The following is a 20,510-nucleotide window of genomic DNA, read 5'->3' as shown; positions in this document are numbered from 1 at the left end:
CTGATACCGATCCTCATTTAAAATGCCCTAGCTGCATTACTCCATGTTCCTTTGATTCTCGTTGTAAATTGTGTAGCAATTTACCTATCTCTGCCTTTGACAAATATTTATGTTCCGTTTACAGACGGAAGGCAGATAAATCTCGTAAACAGAATTCAAACATGGCTAATAGATCGCAAATTAATGTTTCATGTCAACTGTTGACTGAGGACTCGTCACCAGCTGGTGGCATGCCTGAGTTTCCCTCGGAGGATAAGCGTGGGACGCAGTCCGCTATGTCCAAGAAGCGACCTGCATCTCAAGAGCTGCCGTCCTCTCAGTCCAAGTCGAGGAAACCAGCCATATCATCTCGAGTATCTCTTACGTGACTCAAGATCTACACCGTCATCTAAAGGGAAATCAACTAAATCTAATAAATTTGCTTCTGATATCTTACCAGTTACAGAATTAGCATTATATGATGATGATATGCCTATTATCATTCCAGAAGTTCGTCACAAGAAACGGCCCGTTTCTGCGACTATCACCTCTGCGCAGACGGATACACAAACGGAGATGCCGATGCTATCACCAATACATTTATCTGAGGGTCCCGTCACCTCTGCAGAGAGACATCCCTCATCAACGCAGAGCGTCCCAGATGACTTGATCAACCACATTATGAGAATGATGGAAGACCGCTACGGCTTACAGAGGCCTCAGAGCCACGGGCCCCAGAGCCCACCCCATACTAAGTCATACAGGGCCTTGACTTCGCGTAGGGCCCCTGAGCCCATAGAGGCGCCTCCGCGAAGGGCAACCCTGCCGGAGTGAGCTCTTTGCATAAGGTATCCCAGACCGCCTCCTCGAAGGAGCTTAGAGTCTGACCCTTTGCAAGAGGCTTTCGAGGAGAAAGGAGTGTTCGCTTCTAGCACCTTGTCATGTCATGTAAGGCGTTCGCGCAAAGCAAACACTCATATGTCGGATCGGACACTGACTCCAGACATTCGCGCCTTAGCGCAGCAGGCTAAGTGGTTCTACAACGCCTAGAAGGCGTTACGCAGCCCTCATCGTCCGAGAAGCCCACAGCGTCGGAGAAGCCATCAACGTTCGCGTAGCCCACAGTCTCCGCGAAGGATGTCCTCTCCAAGATCTGCATACACTAGCCACTCGTCAGTCCGTTCTCCTCAGTCCTCACATAGATCTTCTTATAGATCGAGGTCTCCGACATACGACCATACGTCAGAGGAGGACGATGGTATCATATTCTCAGAGGCTGAGATAAGGTATTGGATGGTAAATGAATTACAACTGGCCTCTCCCTCCAAGAACGAGGATACAGCCCATACTTACCTGATGAAAGATGATGACGTAGATCATATCACCATACCTCCTGTGGATCCTATCGCAGCTGTTCCTGCTAAACTGGATACAACTTTCTCCAAAGCTACTAAATCCCATCTTCCTCACTTACCAATCTTCAATGCCAAGCAATTCTATGGACATAATATGGAGCCTTTTTTCAAGACTCAAGAGATTGATGAAAACTTCAAGATTATCAGTGATTCCAAGTCCAGAAGTTATAGGATTGATGATCGCAAGATGGCCCAGTTAGATACCATTGCCAGAAGAATGTTCTTCGGACTTAATAGATCTAGGACTATTAACGAAACGCTCATCTCTAAGTTCAAGAACTCTACGGATGAGGAGGACAGGATGATCTATTCAGCTCTACTTATGCAGAAGAAAGATCAACAATTCCTTACAGACCATCTTTCAGCTCTCACTGAAACTACTACCATGGCACGTCGGCAAGGATTACTAGCCTCATGCTCTTGGAATAATCAATTCACAGAGCCCCTGTACACAGCTCCATGGTCTTCACCTTTACTGTTTGGTGGCAACATTAACAAGGTCTCCAAGGAAGTATCTAAAGATTCTAGAGAAGTACTCATGATTAGATCTATGGATACGTTAGCCAACGTCTTCAAACATTCAGCACAGAGGTACTCGGGTAAGGCTAAATTCTCAGGGCTACAGAGAGCACGGGATAAGAAACTAGCGGCCGCTAATAATCCCAAGGATTCTTTTCGTCGCCCCTACAACAAGTTCAGAGGAGGATCAGCTAGAGGCAGATCATCCAGAGGTGCCCATGGAAGTAAACGATGAAAGTCAGGTTCGGAACGACTGGAGTCTTCCACCCCCAGTTGTCCCAGTACAACCGTCTCAAGTGGGTGGACGACTACAACTTCACTGGGGAAACTGGGGAATACTTCAAGACCCGTATGTATCCAACATCCTTCGGTACGGATATCGTCTACAACTCAAGGCCAAGCCACCGTTAACAGTCAACCCACCAGGGTTCAACGTTCATCTGGCACAACTACCGATGTTAAGAGAAACAGTACATTCTCTATTAAACAAACAGGCCTTAGAAGTTCTCGATCAGCAAAACATCATACCAGGTTTCTACTCCCCAGTCTTCCTAGTACCGAAAAAGAATTCCAAAGAGAAGTATCGCCTCATTTACAACATGAGCACTTTCAACAGAGAATTTCTATGCAAACCACCAGCGTTTCGCATGATACATTTACCTCAACGTCATCTAATTCATCCACTAGATTACATGGTAAGTATAGATCTGCAGGACGATACCTACACATTCGATTCATCCCAGTTCAAGGAAATATCTGAGATTCATGCTAGACGGCATACACTACCAATGGAAAGTACTTCCCTTCGGAATCACTTCGGCCCCATGGATATTCACAAGAATAACCAAGCCTATAGTCTCATATCTTTATCGTCAAGGCCTGCGGAGCGCATTTTACCTAGACGACGGCATACATGTGGATCCACATCCACAGCGTCTCAGACTACAGCTGAACTTTACAATCAAGCTACTAACGCAGTTAGGCTGGTTAGTAAATCTACTCAAGTCGGACCTAGAGCCCACGCAGGATCTGCAGTTTCTAGGTATATGATTCCTTACAGCTCAGAACCGTATGTTAGTCCCAGAGGACAGATGGATCAAGATACAACAACTGATCCCCCAAGCCCTACTCTCTCCGTTACCACTACGACAGTGGCAGAGTCTACTGGGACTACTCACATCGGCTCAAGACTTGACACTCAGAGGCAGGCTCCAATTGCGTCCATTACAAGTCCTCATCAATACCCATCTCGAGGACTCTCTACCGTTCAGTCTACCAGATTATGTCAAACCACATCTACTCTGGTGGACCAAGAGATTGAATGTCTGCGTAGGCGTCTCTTTACTAGAGCCGGAATCGGAAACACATCTTTACGTGGATGCGTCACTAAAAGGTTGGGGAGCCCACCTTTCCGGCAGGACAGCGTCAGGCCTATGGAGCATTCAAGAGAGCTTATGTCACATAAATCTGCTAGAGATGCAAGCAGTCATAAACGCCATAGATCACTGGAGCAACCTATTACAGAACGCTCAGTGAATGATTCATACAGACAACTCCACAGTGGCGTTCTATGTGAACAAACAAGGGTCAACAAGATCACTGAATCTACTCACTCGATGTTTCAAACTGTTCGATCTAGTCGACAGTCTAAACATACGTATCAAAGCCTGCCACATTCCAGGGGCGAAGAATGTGTTAGCAGACGCTCTCTCTCGGCCACACCAACCATGGCCGACAGAATGGATGCTCCACACAGAGATATTCAATCAGATAATCATGGAAATAGGATCTCCTCTGATAGATCTATTTGCCACCCGATTCAACAATCAACTGACAACCTTCGTTTCGCCAGTACCAGACCCACTAGCATGGGCAACAGACGCACTAAGCATATCGTGGGAGGGGCTAAACGCGTACGCTTTCCCGCCTCCTGCGTTGATCCCACAAGTCTTGCTAAAAATTCAGTCAAACGAAGAGCCTCGATCTCATTTTGGTCTCGCCCTACTGGCCAGCGAGAACATGGTTTCCAGACCTCATACGAAGAATCGGAAAACCAGTACTTCAGCTCCCACTGCGCTCCAATCTACTGATACATCCACACACCAAACAAGTGCACAAAACACCAGAAGCATTCCGACTGCACGTGTGGATTGTATCAAAGCGTGTTGAATATAAGAGGTTATTCCAACAGAGCAGCGAAAGGCGGTCACGGCTTGCACTACGTAACTCCACTCGTAATTTATCACGATGATAAATGGCTCAGATTTGTCAATTATGCGGCTAAGAAAAGATTTTCAGCCAGATTTGCTACACATCCTCAAGTGGCAGATTTCTTATGTTTCCTACGTCAAACTAAGAATCTCAAAGGATCTACACTGTCCACTTATCTTGCAGCCATAAGCTCAGTCATTACTATGAGAACTGGCGTTAAACTGACCAAAATACCGGAGTTACTTGCCTTGCTACGTGCCTTCCGTTTGGAAGATCAGAAACGGAAATTTCAAGCGCCAGCATGGGATCTAAACGTGGTACTTCAACACCTCACAAGTGAGGCTTACGAACCGTTATTATCTGCGTCATATGAATCATTGACCCACAAAACCTTATTTCTGCTAGCATTAGCCACTGCCGCCAGAATGTCTGAAATTCACGCTTTGGACTATGAGAGAACACGATTTGATGATATTCATAATATCGCCATCTGGGACTTAAGCTGGGATTTTATATTAAAAATCAACTACCAGGTCAACCAGACAGGTTGTTCCATGTCCCAGCTCTCTCATCCATACTTGGGCCGCGAGGATACGATGGACTTATCACTTTGCCTCCTGTATTGCACTAAAAATATATCTCCAAAGATCCAAGCAAAGTAGAGGGAAATTCAAAAGATTGTTTATCCCTATATCTACCGCTTCACAGACAGAAGTGTCGCAAGACGCACCATTTCTATTTGGATCCGAACTGTCATACTAAGAGCCTACAAGGCAGCAGGACTGAACCCTCCAAGTGCTGCTAATCCCCACCTAAATTAGAGCACTAGCCTCAACTCTCGCGTTACATGGAAACGGTTCATTGAATACCATTATGGAGGGATGTTTTTGGAGGTCCGAGATGGTGTTTGCAAACCATTATCTGAGAGATATCACCACCAAGGACGTCTCAGGTATCCACCATTTCGGTCCCATGGTCCTCGCTGAACAGTTGACAGTTCCACGGAGAAGATAAGTTTATCTTGCTGATTTTATACTTATCTGATAACAGTACTAATAGCTATATGCTATCTATGTATATATTTGCTTAAGTTAAAATATTATCTTAAGCTCAGCACTATGATTCTATATCATAATATATATATACCTACAATTTGTACGAGTTCTACTATTATATATATGTTCAGCTTAAGTTATTCTTTAAGCTCTATCATATGTTCATTTCATAACATGTATTAGTATACAAACTCTCAGTAGTTGGTTACTATTATGCAGCTTAAGTTATCATTATACCTTAGGCACAGTTATGTTATAGCTTATATATATGCATATTGTAAGCTTACTACTTTGGTTCTTATAAAAGTATTCATTATAAACTATCAACAGTTTATACTACCACATTAATGGCTCTAGCTTAATTAATGTTCTATATACTTTTATTATATTCAGTAAATTGTAATAACCTATTTAAAGGCAGCTGTTATTTAACAGCAGGAATTCAGTTCAGTGCCTTCATGAAGTTCCTTTAGGGTTATTACAATCATCTCAGTTCAATCACTAATTAGTAAAATCCAAAGTATATATAATCCCACCTCCTATTCCGTAGAGGATTCTACAAGCAAATAAACATGAGTCAGGATAAGAAAAATATGAAATTTTTTAGAGTAAAATTAATATTTTTATACTTATCCTGACTCATGAGGTAAGCTCTCCTCCGTCCTCCCACTTAAACACTTTGGATTTCTGGGGGAAAAATAAAGTGTTGGGCTCAAAACGAAAAGGAGAGAGTGAGGCACATGGGCTTGGGTGGCGCCCTCCTTCCCGCGCTTACGGAAAGGGAGATAACTCGGGGTGAGTACTAATAGTGATTTCTTTATTGAAGGGAGCTTCAATTGGGAGATACAAGTGTTCCACTAGGTTCGCCAGAAGAAGAAGACAAGCAAATAAACATGAGTCAGGATAAGTATAAAAATATTAATTTTACTCTAAAAATTTCATTTTTGTATTTTTTAAATTTACATAAATATTTTTGTCATTCAGTAGTTTGCACCATTACATAGAAAAGTGTTTTATTAGTATTTTATTTTTCGAAGCGGTAATAATGCATTACACAAGACACGTCAGTCATGTTTGTTCCGGTTCGGTCAATGCATTCTATTTATTAGTATTAATTCAAGGGGTTAGGGTTGGAGTTGGGGACCTAATCCAATATAGTAGGTATACATGTCCGGTGGTTTGGTCAATGCATTCTATTTATTAGGATTATTTCAAGGGATTAGGGTTAGGGCCGTGGGTTTAGGGTTTAGGGTTAGGGACCTAATCCAATATAGTAGGTACATGTCCGGTGTAATACGTGAGTACCATTTGTTGTTTTTCCTTTTGCATTTTAATACTTTTTTTCACACAAAAACGGGAAACCAAAAACGTCGAAAGTAAACTATGAAATGGTTTAATGTAGAAATTTTGGGCTAATGGAAATTGGCCTGGAATTTGCACTGAAGTCTCTTTCACACGCAACATTTGTTCAGTAATGATTCGAAGGCTAACTCACCTTCGTTCCTTAGTGCGATCCACATTATCCTTACAGTGTTCCCTACATCACTTTTCTGTCACAGAATCACCGATTTATATAAAAGCGCGTCATTCATGCACGCACCGTGAAATCTACGTCTGACGCCTGACGTCAACAACCCTTTTGAGTTTGAGGCATATCGGCTCATTCCACGCCACACGTTATCTTGTAGATTACGGAATGGGACGAGTGTGCCAAATGGCATCGGGTCCATTCAGCAATTGTCCGTAGATTAAAATCACGAGACACCAAGTCTACCCGTAGCATTCGTAATTGTCCGTGACCTATTCGACGCTTTCCGTTCATTTCCGTGACGTCACAGGGATGACTCGATAAATTTGCACATTGTGTAACAGTGTGGACGTAGCTCAGTCGGTTAGCTGTCGAGCTAACAATCCGAAGGTCGCGGGTTCGCGTCCGACAGGTTCTCACAATCTTGTTGCTTGTCTTAATGACACTTGACCTACGGCAGAGATCGTCCTCACAAGAAGTTGTGGTGCTGTATTCTAAAGGTGCTCCGAATATTTATACATATTATTTGGGATGGGGGAATGGGAGGAACTCTTACCCATGCATACATGGAAGACATGCACCTGACGGACATGCATGTATGGGAGAGACACACACCATAAGAGTCTGTGGCTGCTTATAGTTGGAATTCTGCAGTCAACTTCAAGTAGCTGTAAAAAATACCATCTAATTAGTCTATAGGTCAAATAGTTTCTTTGCGATCAACAGTTTTCATTTCTGTGATCATAAAATTATCTTGGTCAAATAGTTTCTTTGCGATCAACAGTTTTCATTTCTGTGATCATAAAATTATCTTGTTACTTGTTACATACTTAAAGTGACTTTCGTCCGTAGGTCAAATAGTTTCTTTGCCATCAACAGTTTTCATTTCTGTGATCATAAAATTATCTTGGTCAAATAGTTTCTTTGCGATCAACAGTTTTCATTTCTGTGATCATAAAATTATCTTGGTCAAATAGTTTCTTTGCGATCAACAGTTTTCATTTCTGTGATCATAAAATTATCTTGTTACTTGTTACATACTTAAAGTGACTTTCGTGTTGTATTATACATTAACTGGCATTAATTGGTTGTTTTCTAGAATTAGAATATATACAAAAAAGAAATCAAATTTAGGTCTAGAATGATCTGACAAGTCTAGACTTCAAACTAGTCATTGTTCTCTGTTCCGTTTGGATTTTATTGTATTTTTTCATATATTTTTTTAATAAGATGTCTTTCTTTATGGGACTTAATATTACTTTAGCATCTGATGATTCACAGTGTATAATAATCGTGTTAATAATGAGGATGTCAGTTTTTATGTTTCGGGTAAGCAGTACTGTGTGTCAAGTAAATCCTGTCTGCTGTCATGGAACTTGTATATACATTCTGACTTCTGTGCAACAGATCTGTATTACTGTGTACAAGATGGCCAAGAGTAAGAAGAAGAAGCAAGAGGACTTTCAGAAGGTCAAGTTGAAGGTCGGCAAGAGATTACCCAAAGGTCAAAATGTTACAAATACCAGCTTCAAGACCCATGCCATTCAAGTAGTACAGCAGCTCAAGACTGATGGGTCACAGCCCAGCACACACAGGAAGCTCAATATTGAGGTGAATAATATAATCTTGAAAAAGTTTGGTTCCTGCTGTTAAACAGACAATCTCATTCTTCACACTTGATTTAATCAGTTATAAGTGAGATATTATGTTTTTCATCCAGAATCGTTAACCGGTGTTTTGTATAAAACATACAACTAACTGGCCTCACTGGCGGGGAGATTAGTGATGACATTTGATTGTGATGCCATGGTAACCAAAGATGTTGTGATGCCATCTCACCCTTGATCTCTTCACCTTACTAATGCATGTGCAAATCATGTAATTGGCTTATCTCCACGTATCAACACACTTGCTCTCGAGAGACTTTAAGTTTAAGTAGTACATTCAAAGTAGTCAGTGTTTCTTAGCTCAAGTAGTATTTATCTTGTAGAGTGAGTGAGTGAGTTTAGTATTGTGTTGTTTTTGGCAATATTCCAGCATATATCATGGCGGGGAACACCAGAAGAGGGTTTCCAGATTCTACCCATGTGAGGAATTGAACCTGGGTCTTCGTTGTGACGAGCAAACACTTTAACCTCTAGGCTACCTTTGTCAATGTCTTGTGGGACACACTATTACAGGGAGAAAGTCGGTTCCATGTCTGTGTAGTTACCATTGTTTGTTGTGTAACGCTTCACTCAGCAGTATTCTAACTATGTGATAGCTGTTCGAAAATAATCCAGTCTGGACCAGACAGTCCAGTGACTGTCATGATGAGAATCAATCTAGAAATGATGCCACATCAATCAGTTTGTGAGTCTGACCACCTGGTCTCGTTTTCCCCATGTTACAAATGGGGCGGTGGGTAGCATGGTGGTTAAGACGTTGGCTTGTAACACAAGACGACCCGGGTTCAATTTCTCACATGGGGACAATATGTGTAACTCATTTCTGTGGTCCCACACCACGATATTGCTGGAATATTGCTAAAAGCAGCGTAAAACCATATTCACTTACTCTCTCACCATCTTACAAGCTTACTGGCCTGTTACAGCATGCATGGGTTACTGAAAACTGATTCTTACTGAAATAATCGGGGTGGCAGGGAAGCCTAGTGGCTAAAGCATTCGCTCGTCTCGCCTAAGACCCAGGTTCGATTCCCCACGTGGGTAGAATGTGTGAAGCTGATTTCTGGTGTCCCCCACCCTGATATTGCTGGAATATTGCTAAAAGCGGTGTAAAACCAAACTCACACTCACTCACGACTGAAATATTCATAAATGTAAAATTATCTTATTATTTGGGTTTCAGGATCTGTTGCCGAAGTGTCAACACTACAGCATCGGCGTCCGCCATGATGGGGTGACGGGTCTACGAGAGCTGATGACGCTCCATCCACACATGATCACATCACAACTCGCAACCATCATAGAAAAAGCCTTGCCTCTTATCATGGACAAAGATTCAAATGTTCGTCAAGCGTGTTTAAAGTTGTTCAAACTTATATTTACTAGCACTCCAGCACAGCAGATTGAGCCATTCTTCCCCGTACTCTCCGCACATTTGTGTTGCGCAATGACCCATATTTACGATGACATCCAACATGACTCTCTGGAAGTATTTGACTTGTTACTAGACACGTACCCACTTCTTATCGCCAACAACTCAGGGCAGCTGCTTCAGAATTTTATTGAACAGATTTCCCGCCAACAAAATGTCACAAAAGGTCAAAAGTCGAATTTATCGCTAGCTGTGAAACTTGACAGTAAATATTCTGTGCAGCGATGGCGGTCCGGGATATTGAGTCGTATATATAAGTTGTTGCTGACGTTGCTGATGTGGAGGTTCACGGAGACATCTACGTCAGGTCTCGGGGACAAGGGACGTGAATATGCAGCATTGTCCTGTATCCCTCTGCAGTTTCCATCGAGTGTAGCAGATTCTTGGGAGCAACCAGGATTTAAATTAAAGTGAGTCTGTTGATTTTTACCCTGTTTACTCCCAAAGTTTGTTGTTGTTTTTAATACCACGCTCAGTAATATTAACACTATATAATAGCAGTCAGTCAGTGATCAAGTCTGGAATGGACAATCCAGTGATTGACATCATGAGCATTGACCAATGCAGTTCGGATACAATGACATGCAGGGCGGTGGGGTAGTCTAGTGGTTAAAGTGTTGGCTCGTCACGCCGAAGACCTGGGTTCAAATCCCAAAATGGGTACAATGTGTGAAGCCCATTTCTGGTGTCCCCTGCCATGATATTGCTGGAATATTGCTAAAAGCAGCGTAAAACCATACTCAGTCAGTCAGTACAATGACATGTATTCATGAAATCAGAGAGTTTGACAACCTGGTCAGTTGCGTCTTTGATACAAGGGTTGCTATAGACCACTTGTACCCTGAATGTTAGCATATTAACAAGATTTATCAAAAGATGTTTGTCACAGTAATGATCGTTGGTCTGTCATCAAAGCCATGATCTTAAGTTTACAAAAGAGTAATGTCTTGAGGCCTCAGAGGATTCTGGGTAACCTGAGCTAGCTAAATCAGGGGTCGATTTAAGGAAATGAAACCTACTTGCACCCAGTGGAACCTGAGGCAATCACCTTGTTGCACCAAACAAAACAGGTTGCACCTGCTGCTTAATATAAAATCTTATATAATGCTTGAGTTGTGGTAAAGACGGTTTAGAACAGCATTATAACACAAGAAATCTGTAGTTATTTTACATCCTAAACTTTCATGAACAGTAAGTCCTTCAGTCACTGTCCTACAATAATCAGAGTCACTGTTCCAAGTCAGTTCCTCATCATTCTGTTTTCCAGCTGAAGTCTGTGCTCTTTGAACACAAAATATCAACATGCACTGGGTGCAAGTTGATATACATAAGAGGTTGCATTTGGCAGTTTCAGGTTGCACCAGCGCAAGTTCTAAATGCTTAAATCGAGCCCTGTAAATGGATTGGAGAGTCAGGCTCATTGACATGCATATGTTCACATCATGATGTCTTGGACCATGCTCACAATATCAATCACCAGATTGTCAGGTCCAGATTTATTTACAGTGTGCTGTCACATAGCTGCAGTAGTGGTGAGTGCGGGACTACAGTTGCATTTCCTCCATCGATATGTTGACACATGATGTTATTAATCACTTGAATCTGATATCAGCAACACTTGCAAGACTGGAGTTGGTGACCATGGTTACAGTTGCCATTGATTTTTTTATGTCACATATTGTTATGGCAGTGATAAACAGCTTATGGCAAATTGGTATTCATAGCGTTGAGTCACTATATGGCTGAAATATTGCCGAGGTGACGTTAAATTCTAACTCACTCACTCACTCATGGCGTTGATTGTGTTTTTATTCTTTTGATTTTTAATGCATGTTCTAGTATTGATTAGCATTCCTGTTAGTATTTAGTTATCATATTATGTGGCCTTGAAGTCTAATGTTTCTGCATGTGTTAAAGGTCAGTTACTGCCACAAGTGTGACATCGTCTAAGGGAGATAACTTCGCTGACTTTGCCACGGCTCTGATTCCACTGCTTGTACAGTGCTGGGTGGAATGTCGATCTGCTCATGGACAACAGAAGATCAAAGGTATCAATCATGCAAATGGTATTGTGAAAAATAATAAGATACAAATTTCATGATAGACATTGCTGTATTAATTTATATTCCTTCCATGGCATTGGATAGCTTATACATAGGTCATGGGTCATGAGCTTCCATAGCAGTGAACCAGATGTCTATGTTTATCTATTTATCCAAATATCAGCAGGATGGTAGAGATTGCATGTCCTGATGGGAGACCAGATGCTGGTTGTAGGAGATGTGGTGAGTCAGTTCAGTTTTACGCCACAATCAGCAATATTCCAGCTATATGGCGGCTGTCTGTAAATAATCGAGTCTGGACCAGACAATCCAGTGATCAACATCATGAGCATCGATCTGCGCAATTTGGAACCAGTGGCATGTGACAACCAAGCCAGCGAGCCTGACCACCCGATCCCGTTAGTTGCCTCTTACGACAAGCATGGGTTACTGAAGATCAATTCTAACCCGGATCTGTAGGAGATGTCTTCAGTTGAGTGTTTGTGTTGTCAGACAACCTAGTGGCCCCTGGGTCTGTGACCGTGATGCACCACGTGATGCAAGTCCTCCATCTTCTTTGGAGATGTCTGGACAGGGCTGCCGACGACAACACCTTGGTATGTTATACACTCATATATTTATATAAATTATAACACCTGCATGATTTTGTTATGGCTACTACTATAGCTACTGCTGCTACCAATACTACTGTTGATATGCCACATCTTCTGCTTCTACTCATGCTACTGTTATGGGCACTACTACAGCTACTGGTGCTATTATTACTCCTATAACCATGCCACATCTTCTGCTTCTACTATGGCTGCTGCTGTTACTACTACAGCTTCCCGCTGTTAATTAAACTACTACTTCCATGACTAAAGTGCACTTCTCCCTTAAGACAATCACAATATTGTAATCCTTTCTCATAATGTCAATCACTTGATTTTCTGGTCCAGTCTTTATTATTTACAGACCCCTGTCATATAGCTGAACTATTGTCATGTATGGCATTAAACAGCAAACAGACAAGAAATCAATCAAGACTACTTACCCTGTTCAAAAACCTATAGTTGAAATATACTACCCATCAAAAGTTTAGACTCACTAGTGCAAATGTAGCCACTTACTTCAGTCAACTGTTCTAAACTAGATTTTGCAAAATATTCCATACTGTATAAAGTGAGTGAGTTTAAAGTCACTTTGGCAACATTTCAGTCATATCGTGACTAAAACAACATATAGATTAACAATAATTAAAGATAGAGTATAAAATCCTGTCAATGAAGGACAGTAAAACAATTAGCATATCACAGATATAAATGTAAAACTAGTAATTATACCCCCGCTACGAAGTAACGGGGGTATATAGCGTTCATTCTGTCCGTCCGTCCCGAAACTTTGTCCGGAGCATATCTCTTAAAGTTTACATGCTAGGTTCACCAAACTTCACAGACATGTTAATCATTACCCATTGATGTGCCTTTTGCTATTTTAAAGTTTTTTCAGAATTTAGTTTTTTTGCTGTTTCCATGGAAACACGACTTAGGCTGTGACTATGAGGATGTCATCTTGTCCGGAGCAGATCTTCCAAACTATACATGCTAGCTTCATCAAACTTGGTACACATATCAAGCATGATCCCTAGATGTGCCTTTTGGGGGGTAGATCCAGATATGAATTGTATTTTTTGCTGTTTCCATGGAAACACGACTTAGTGCCAAATATGTTTGATTATTTTGTCCAGAGCATATCTCTTAAAGTTTACATGCTAGGTTCACCAAACTTCACACACATGTTAATCATTACCCATTGATGTGCCTTTTGCTATTTTAAAGTGTTTTCAGAATTTAGTTTTTTTGCTGTTTCCATGGAAACACGACTTAGGCTGTGACTATGAGGATGTCATCTTGTCCGGAGCAGATCTTCCAAACTATACATGCTAGCTTCATCAAACTTGGTACACATATCAAGCATGATCCCTAGATGTGCCTTTTTGGGTTTACATCCAGATATGAATTGTATTTTTTGCTGTTTCCATGGAAACATGACTTAGTGCCAAATGTGTTTGATTATTTTGTCCAGAGCATATCTCTTAAAGTTTACATGCTAGGTTCATGCTAGGTACATGCAAAATGTATTTGATGGTGACCTGACCACGGCATATCATCGCAACTATACATGCTAGGTTCACCACACTTAATACACAAGTTAATCATGACCCACAGATATGCCATGTGCTAAAAAATAGCAATCTTCATCTACGTCCATTGTGTGCAACATGACACACTCAAGTTCAATTGTATGTCAGGTTTCCACGGAAAACACAAAAAAAATCTAGTTTCCATAAATTATTACCGTAATCAGTACATGCCAAAACTATTATCTAACATTTATATAAAGTTTAGTAGAGTCAAAGAGAAAGTCTTGTGAGCTGCTGATCCTTGTCACATTATATATATCAATATCAGTCATTTCCATGTCCCAAAGTGGGAAGCGGGGGTATGTGAGCTTTGCTCACTTCTACACTTGTTAAATCTAAAACATTTTAACTATAGAGGACTACACAATATAAAATTAAAAATAGGCTATAGATCACCAACAACTGAAGGTAGTTCACCATACTACTGACTGAGTTTAGTTTTACGCCGCTTTTAGCAATATTCCAGCAATATCACGGCGGGGGACACCAGAAATGGGCTTAACACATTGTGCCCATGTGGGGAATCGAACCCGGCTCTTTGGCGTGACGAGCCAACGCTTTAACCACTAGGCTACCCCACCGCCCCTCACCATACTAGGGACCATGGGGACTTACAGTACCTTTGCTACCTGCATGGACCCTAGTTGGATTTACAACATCCCTTCAGCTGTTGACAATTGTACGAAATGTTAGCCAAAATTAATATTACAAGAATACTACGTTTAAAATCCTGGTAAGTTTAAATTGACTTTGAAAGTTTTGGGACTTACGTCATACTGTATAAAGGAACTGTTTACACATGAACTGATGTATTGTGAAACAAATTTGTAACGTTGAAAAGATTATTGTCATGAGTTCAATAACTGATGAAACTCAGTGAAAATTGGTGAATTCTTAACAAAACTTTACACAAAAACACAGCTGTTGACATGCACGATATTTGCACATGCTTTTCAGTAATTTGATGCATGATCCTCGTGCAATTCATCTGCATAAGGTTTGCAGTTGGTTCACCCAAATTAGTGGAGAAATCTATCTTCGATGGAACCACATATGTATACATAGCATATAGTGAGTGCTTTAAGTGAGTCTAAACTTTTGATGGGTAGTATAGTTTGCCATTACATTGAGCAATGGTGGTCAAACATTCATACATTCTCAATGATTCCTTCCTGATTAGTACACAGAAAGTTGCAAAGATAAGTACAGATATTTGAGGGCTAGTGATGCTGGAAGTTGAATCGTGCTGTTGTTTCATCAGATTATGAATCATATACATTATAGCAGAGTTGTTGGTGCACCTCATGTTAAAGTGGGAGTCTAGTATTAGGAAAACCATATGTGACACTTTCTGTGAATACACAATGCCATTTAGAAAGTGGTCAAATGTTACACATTGTATTTGGGAGTACACTTGTGGGTGAGTTTGTTAGATGGTTGACTTTGTGTGCTGGCGATTAGGTACTTGACTCTGAGCGTGTGGTTTCGAATCCCGGATTGGAGTCAGCACAACCACAGTACTAGAATCTGTACTTTATTGGGAAAGTGCAATCCCGTAGTTTCTGTAGCGACAATTCAATATTGAAGCCATTTATAAGATGCAGCACGGAGATACAGTTACAACATGGAGGCTGATTTTGCAGGTGAAGGAAGTCTTTGGGAGTCATGAGAAGGAGTTTATGAATCACTTCATGACCTACTTCCCCTACAGCATACAGGACAACGTCGGCCACCGCAACACTGCCGCCAACAGGAAGAACAAGAAGGAGGTCATCCAGGTAAACAGTGTTAAGTGTTTTGCTGTTCACCTTCAGGGAGGTGGAGTATAGTTGGGCCATTTTGGAACACTAAAAGTATATGACCGTGGGTTTGAGTGCCGGTTCATCTAGTTAAAGTTTCATCTATGGGAGAGCTGGAGTGTACCTGCTGTTTGTAGTCTGCTGCATAAAGTAGGACCACAGAGCTGCTTACGGCAATGTTATTATGTGAAGGGAATCGTAGTGAAGTTCTACAGACTCATGATATTTTTGTCATGAGTTTACCCTATCTTCAACACAATGCTAAGTTTCATGCAGCATATATATAGAACGGCAATGTTCAGACCCGGGTTAGATTTGGTCTTCAGCAAGCCATGTTGTTGTAGGAGGCTGCACATGTCAGCGTATCCCAGTTACATAAATTAAGGCTCGTGCTGTTGATCACTGGATTGTGTGGTCTAGGGTTTATTATCTACAGACCGCCACAATGTAACAGGAATATTCCTGAGTACGGTGTTAAACAACAAACAAATCAGTTATCTAAATCATTGGTAGAACACAAGTGGTTGTTTTTGATTGTTACATGTGACAGTACCTTGGCCTTTACAGGTGACTGCAGAAGCCTTGAACCTGTCTGTGTGTGAGGTCATGGCGACCTTGGTGGAGACAACCCAGGACAAGACGCTATCTGCCAGTATTGGGGACTATCTGTGTGCCTGTCTGACCATGGAGCATCTTGGACCTGACCTCAGCAAGACCCTTGTTGCCGTCTTGCAGCAATTTCTCACAGTCTGCAGCGACACAGGTATGTTTTTCTCAGACATGCAGGTGAAATTGGGTTTAACGTCGTGCTTGAGAATATTTCGCTCATATGACGACGTGAATGCGTGCGTATGTGTAAGTGCAGCTGCTTGTACTAGCCCAGACTTAAGCTGGTTTTATGGTGCTAGCCCATTGAGATACCATGTCGCAGTGAAGCATGAATACTCCACTCAGACACATTATACTGACTCCGAGCCGACCAGTCCTTGTTGTACCCATTAATGCCGAGAGCCAGACAGAGACCAACAAGTTCCATATTTTAATGTCTTTTGGTGATGCGGTCGGGGATCGAACCCGCGACCTTCAGCTCTCTGGGCGGACGCTCTAACCACTACACCACGGAGGGGGTAACAGTCAAGACAGCATGTATACAAGACAAGTGTGCTCTTCAGTACCAAGTGAAGCACTTGGCCCTAATTAATTCACTGTGATAAACTAATTTCAGGATCAAACCCAGCAAGTGTGATTATAGCTTCCCATAAAATCCTGCATTTGTGATGGCTGTTGTCAGTCATACATAACCATATGTAGTGCAGGCAGCTTTCAGAGTAGAGTCCACTGTAGACACAAGTGTTTAAAGGCCGGGGTGCAAATCTCCAAAACCCCCATGGGTTTCCAAGCAGTCTCCCATTTTCTACTCCTCAGCAGTGTAGATGTTATCTGCCCATGAGTGACAGGGCTGTAACGGCTATGGGTGCCTGGCAAGAGTCTGGCGATGTCAAAAGTCAACCTTGGAATTTACTAATATAATAGATAGTGCCTTTGAGTAAATGTCCTGACAACCCTTTCACAATATATGTTGATGACTAAAGAGATTAATTTGATTAGCATATATGACATTTCAAATTTTACTTATTATCTGAAAATAAAATCTTGAACATGTTGATGTCAGGTTCAAACAAGCATACAGCCCTAACCCTGCACAGAATGAGGGCATTTTGACAGCCTCCCTGAAATATGAAACCCTGAAACTTCTAGCCAACTCACAGACTTGTTTCTATGGAAATGCACCTCCTCTGGTCACCTGACTGATACAGGGGAAACTTCAAATCTGGATTTGAAAAAGAGAAATACATTTTCATAATGTATGTTTTGTAGGCTCTCTGCATACATACATTTTACAGTGAGCCTTCATAACATACTTCTTTACACTATAGCTTAATTTCAGCCTGAACCGGTGAGTCAGTTTTGTGATATTTCATGGACTGTACTTGAATACTGCATTGCTTTACATCCAAAGACAGCTTTGACAAGGCAAGGAGGCCACACCCCATCTGTGTATAGGTTTGAATCCCGGCCTTTAAGGATCAGTCGTTACAATGTATGACATGGCTCATTCTATTAGTTTCTGTAGTTTGTCAAAATTTGACAGCCAGCAGCCAGCAGCCAGCAGCAAATGGTATTTATCATACTCGCTGAGCAGAGGTGAAAGTCATTTTTTCTCCTTTTTCCAAATGACACTGAGAAATTCATTCACCAAAGGTCAATAAGAATGTCAAAGGTCAAGGTCAAACAGCACAGGTCAATATTGTCAAAGGTCAAGGTCAAAGCATAAAAATTACTTTAAAAAGTAAATCTTTTGTCTTCTTATTCGTATATATGAACCTTTTTGAAAAGGTTTGGAAAAGTTTTGATCCAACGTCAAGGTTAACATTCAGATATTTGTAAAACTAATATTTGCAACCATAGTAGAGGTTCAGATTCTGTTCATTGTTTTTAAATTTATGTCTATGTCAGTCATTTTTACGGTTTTTGATATTGCTTTTTGTGTCAGATCTTGTTGAGAGCATTGTGGAGAATGGTCTGGCTCGGTACAGCAAGGCCCATCCACTGTCGACCGAGAAGCGTCTGTACTTGGAGCTCTTCACCAGCCTCTTTCTGGATTCAAAGATACAACTTCCAAAGTGAGGCCATGTGAAAACTAATATTGAAAGACGAAAATGTTAACATTTTATATGGTATCTCAGTAGGCTAGCACTATAAACGGGCGAAATTGTGGACTAATACATGCACTTACACACAAGCACTTACACACAAGCACATGCACACCGCTTTAGAAAACCATAATTTGACTTCAGTTGATATTTTTTAATGTTGATTAAAATGATTTGACTGTTATCCTCTAAAAGGAAACAGATGGGCGACATGTTTTGTAAGTTTGAAACATTGTGGATGGAGGAGGGGAATGAGCCACAAAGAAGATCAATAATGATATATATTTTTTCACTCCAGCATGAGAGTGCTCATGGACCAGTTCTTCCAGACACTGCCAGAGTTACTTCCCCATGTCTACTCTGATAGTCCCCAGATGGCAGCACTCGTTGTTCGGGTGATGAGACAAGCTGCTTGTCAGAGGTGTCGCCCTCTGCTGGACAATCTGGAGACCAGCTTCGTGTCTATACTTGGTGAGAATCTGTATCTCTAGTCTTTGTATCTCTAGTCTGGACTAGGTTGTATATAATAGCTCAAGAATAAGGTGACCCAGGCAGGTTCATGTGTATTGAAGTGTTTAGAAAAATTGTAGGTTCAGTTTAAGATATGAAGAAGAGTCAAACCAGGTATATTTTAGACTTGTTTGAGTTATGTTAATGAGAAAAATGTGGAGAATTTCAATGGTTATCATAAACAGAATTTCTTACAGTAGTTGTCATGTTATTCTAGATGTGACGGATGGTTTGTTCATCCAGACCGAGGCTGCCTTACAGCGAGGTTTACTGGACACGCTGTACTGGGTACCTCGCTTCACAACACAGCTCCTCACACAATTGGTCAACGTGTGTCACCATGGCAACGTGTCAACAGCAGTGTCTCTCTATCTTCTTGATATCGTTCACACCAGGTGATGTATGGTCAATACATTGTAACAGTTTGTATGTGAGACTTTGAAGGTATTGTGTTATGGATCCAAGAATGCTTTAACATTTCGAGGTAAAAAATATAGAAAGGGGGAAATTTTGTAGAACTGATCTCCTGTAATGTGAGGAACATGACATTTTGGTGTATAGTCTTCCTCCTTCATCAGATGAAACCGACCCGTGAAGGTCCGGGTTAGAATTGATCTTCAGTAACCCATGCTTGTTGCAAGAGGCGATTATTGGGATCAGGTGGTCAAGCTCGCTTACTTGGTTGACTGGTGAAGAGCTCAAGTACAGACGTCATCGTATCACAATTGCATAGATAGATGCTCATAATATTGGGGGCGGTGGGGTAGCCTAGTGGGTAAAGTGTCCACTTGTCACACGCCGAAGATCTGGTTTCGATCCCCACATGGGTACAATGTATGAAGCCCAATTCTGGTGTCCCACGCCGTGATATTGCTGGAATATTGCTAAAAGCGGCGTAAAACCATACTCACTCACTCATGATATTGATCACTGGATTGTCTGGTCCAGACTCACCAAATAGCTGGAATATTTCTCAGTGTGGTGTTAAACATAAAACAAAAACAAAACAAAATCATAAGATGACATCCATTTGTTTATACGGGTAGGCCGTATGTGTAACTCTTAATGCAGCTCTTTGAATGAAAATACAGATTCATTCTAAAACTTGCACAGTCTGTAAAGCAACCAATAGAACCATCTTGTGATAGTTGTAGAGGACGTCCACCCCTTTACATGTTCACCTGTACTGGTTGTTACCCAATGAGACCCGTGAAGATCCGGGGTAGAATAGGTCTTCAGCAACCCATGCTTACCACAAAAGGCGACTATGCTTGTCGTAAGAGGCGACTAACGGGATCGGGTGGTCAGGCTCGCTGACTTGGTTGACACATGTCATCGGTTCCCAATTGTGCAGATTGATGTTCATGATGTTGATCACTGGATTGTGTGGTCCAGACTCGATTATTTACAGACCGCCGCCATATAGCTAGAATATT

At 41.4% G+C, this 20,510-nt stretch overlaps 1 protein-coding gene across 1 annotated transcript in view; it reads left to right on the top strand.

Moving 5' to 3' along the window:
* LOC124260584 (testis-expressed protein 10 homolog) overlaps positions 1 to 20,510 on the top strand; it is a 30,961-nt gene that overhangs the window by 2,279 nt on the left and 8,172 nt on the right. Inside the window, exons 2-10 of the mRNA XM_046694907.1 lie at positions 8,115 to 8,318; positions 9,558 to 10,216; positions 11,724 to 11,854; positions 12,362 to 12,465; positions 15,695 to 15,829; positions 16,418 to 16,613; positions 18,405 to 18,534; positions 18,863 to 19,035; positions 19,292 to 19,469. Of these exons, the coding sequence (XP_046550863.1) occupies positions 8,136 to 8,318; positions 9,558 to 10,216; positions 11,724 to 11,854; positions 12,362 to 12,465; positions 15,695 to 15,829; positions 16,418 to 16,613; positions 18,405 to 18,534; positions 18,863 to 19,035; positions 19,292 to 19,469 (1,889 nt within the window). The 5' untranslated portion in view covers positions 8,115 to 8,135. The remainder of the gene's footprint in view (positions 1 to 8,114; positions 8,319 to 9,557; positions 10,217 to 11,723; positions 11,855 to 12,361; positions 12,466 to 15,694; positions 15,830 to 16,417; positions 16,614 to 18,404; positions 18,535 to 18,862; positions 19,036 to 19,291; positions 19,470 to 20,510) is intronic.

Source organism: Haliotis rubra, unplaced genomic scaffold (genome assembly GCF_003918875.1).
Source record: "Haliotis rubra isolate DU_JTF1 unplaced genomic scaffold, ASM391887v1 Scf77, whole genome shotgun sequence".
NCBI lineage: Eukaryota > Metazoa > Mollusca > Gastropoda > Lepetellida > Haliotidae > Haliotis > Haliotis rubra.
Note: the sequence above shows the minus strand (reverse complement) of the source record. Positions and strands in the feature narration are given on the sequence as shown.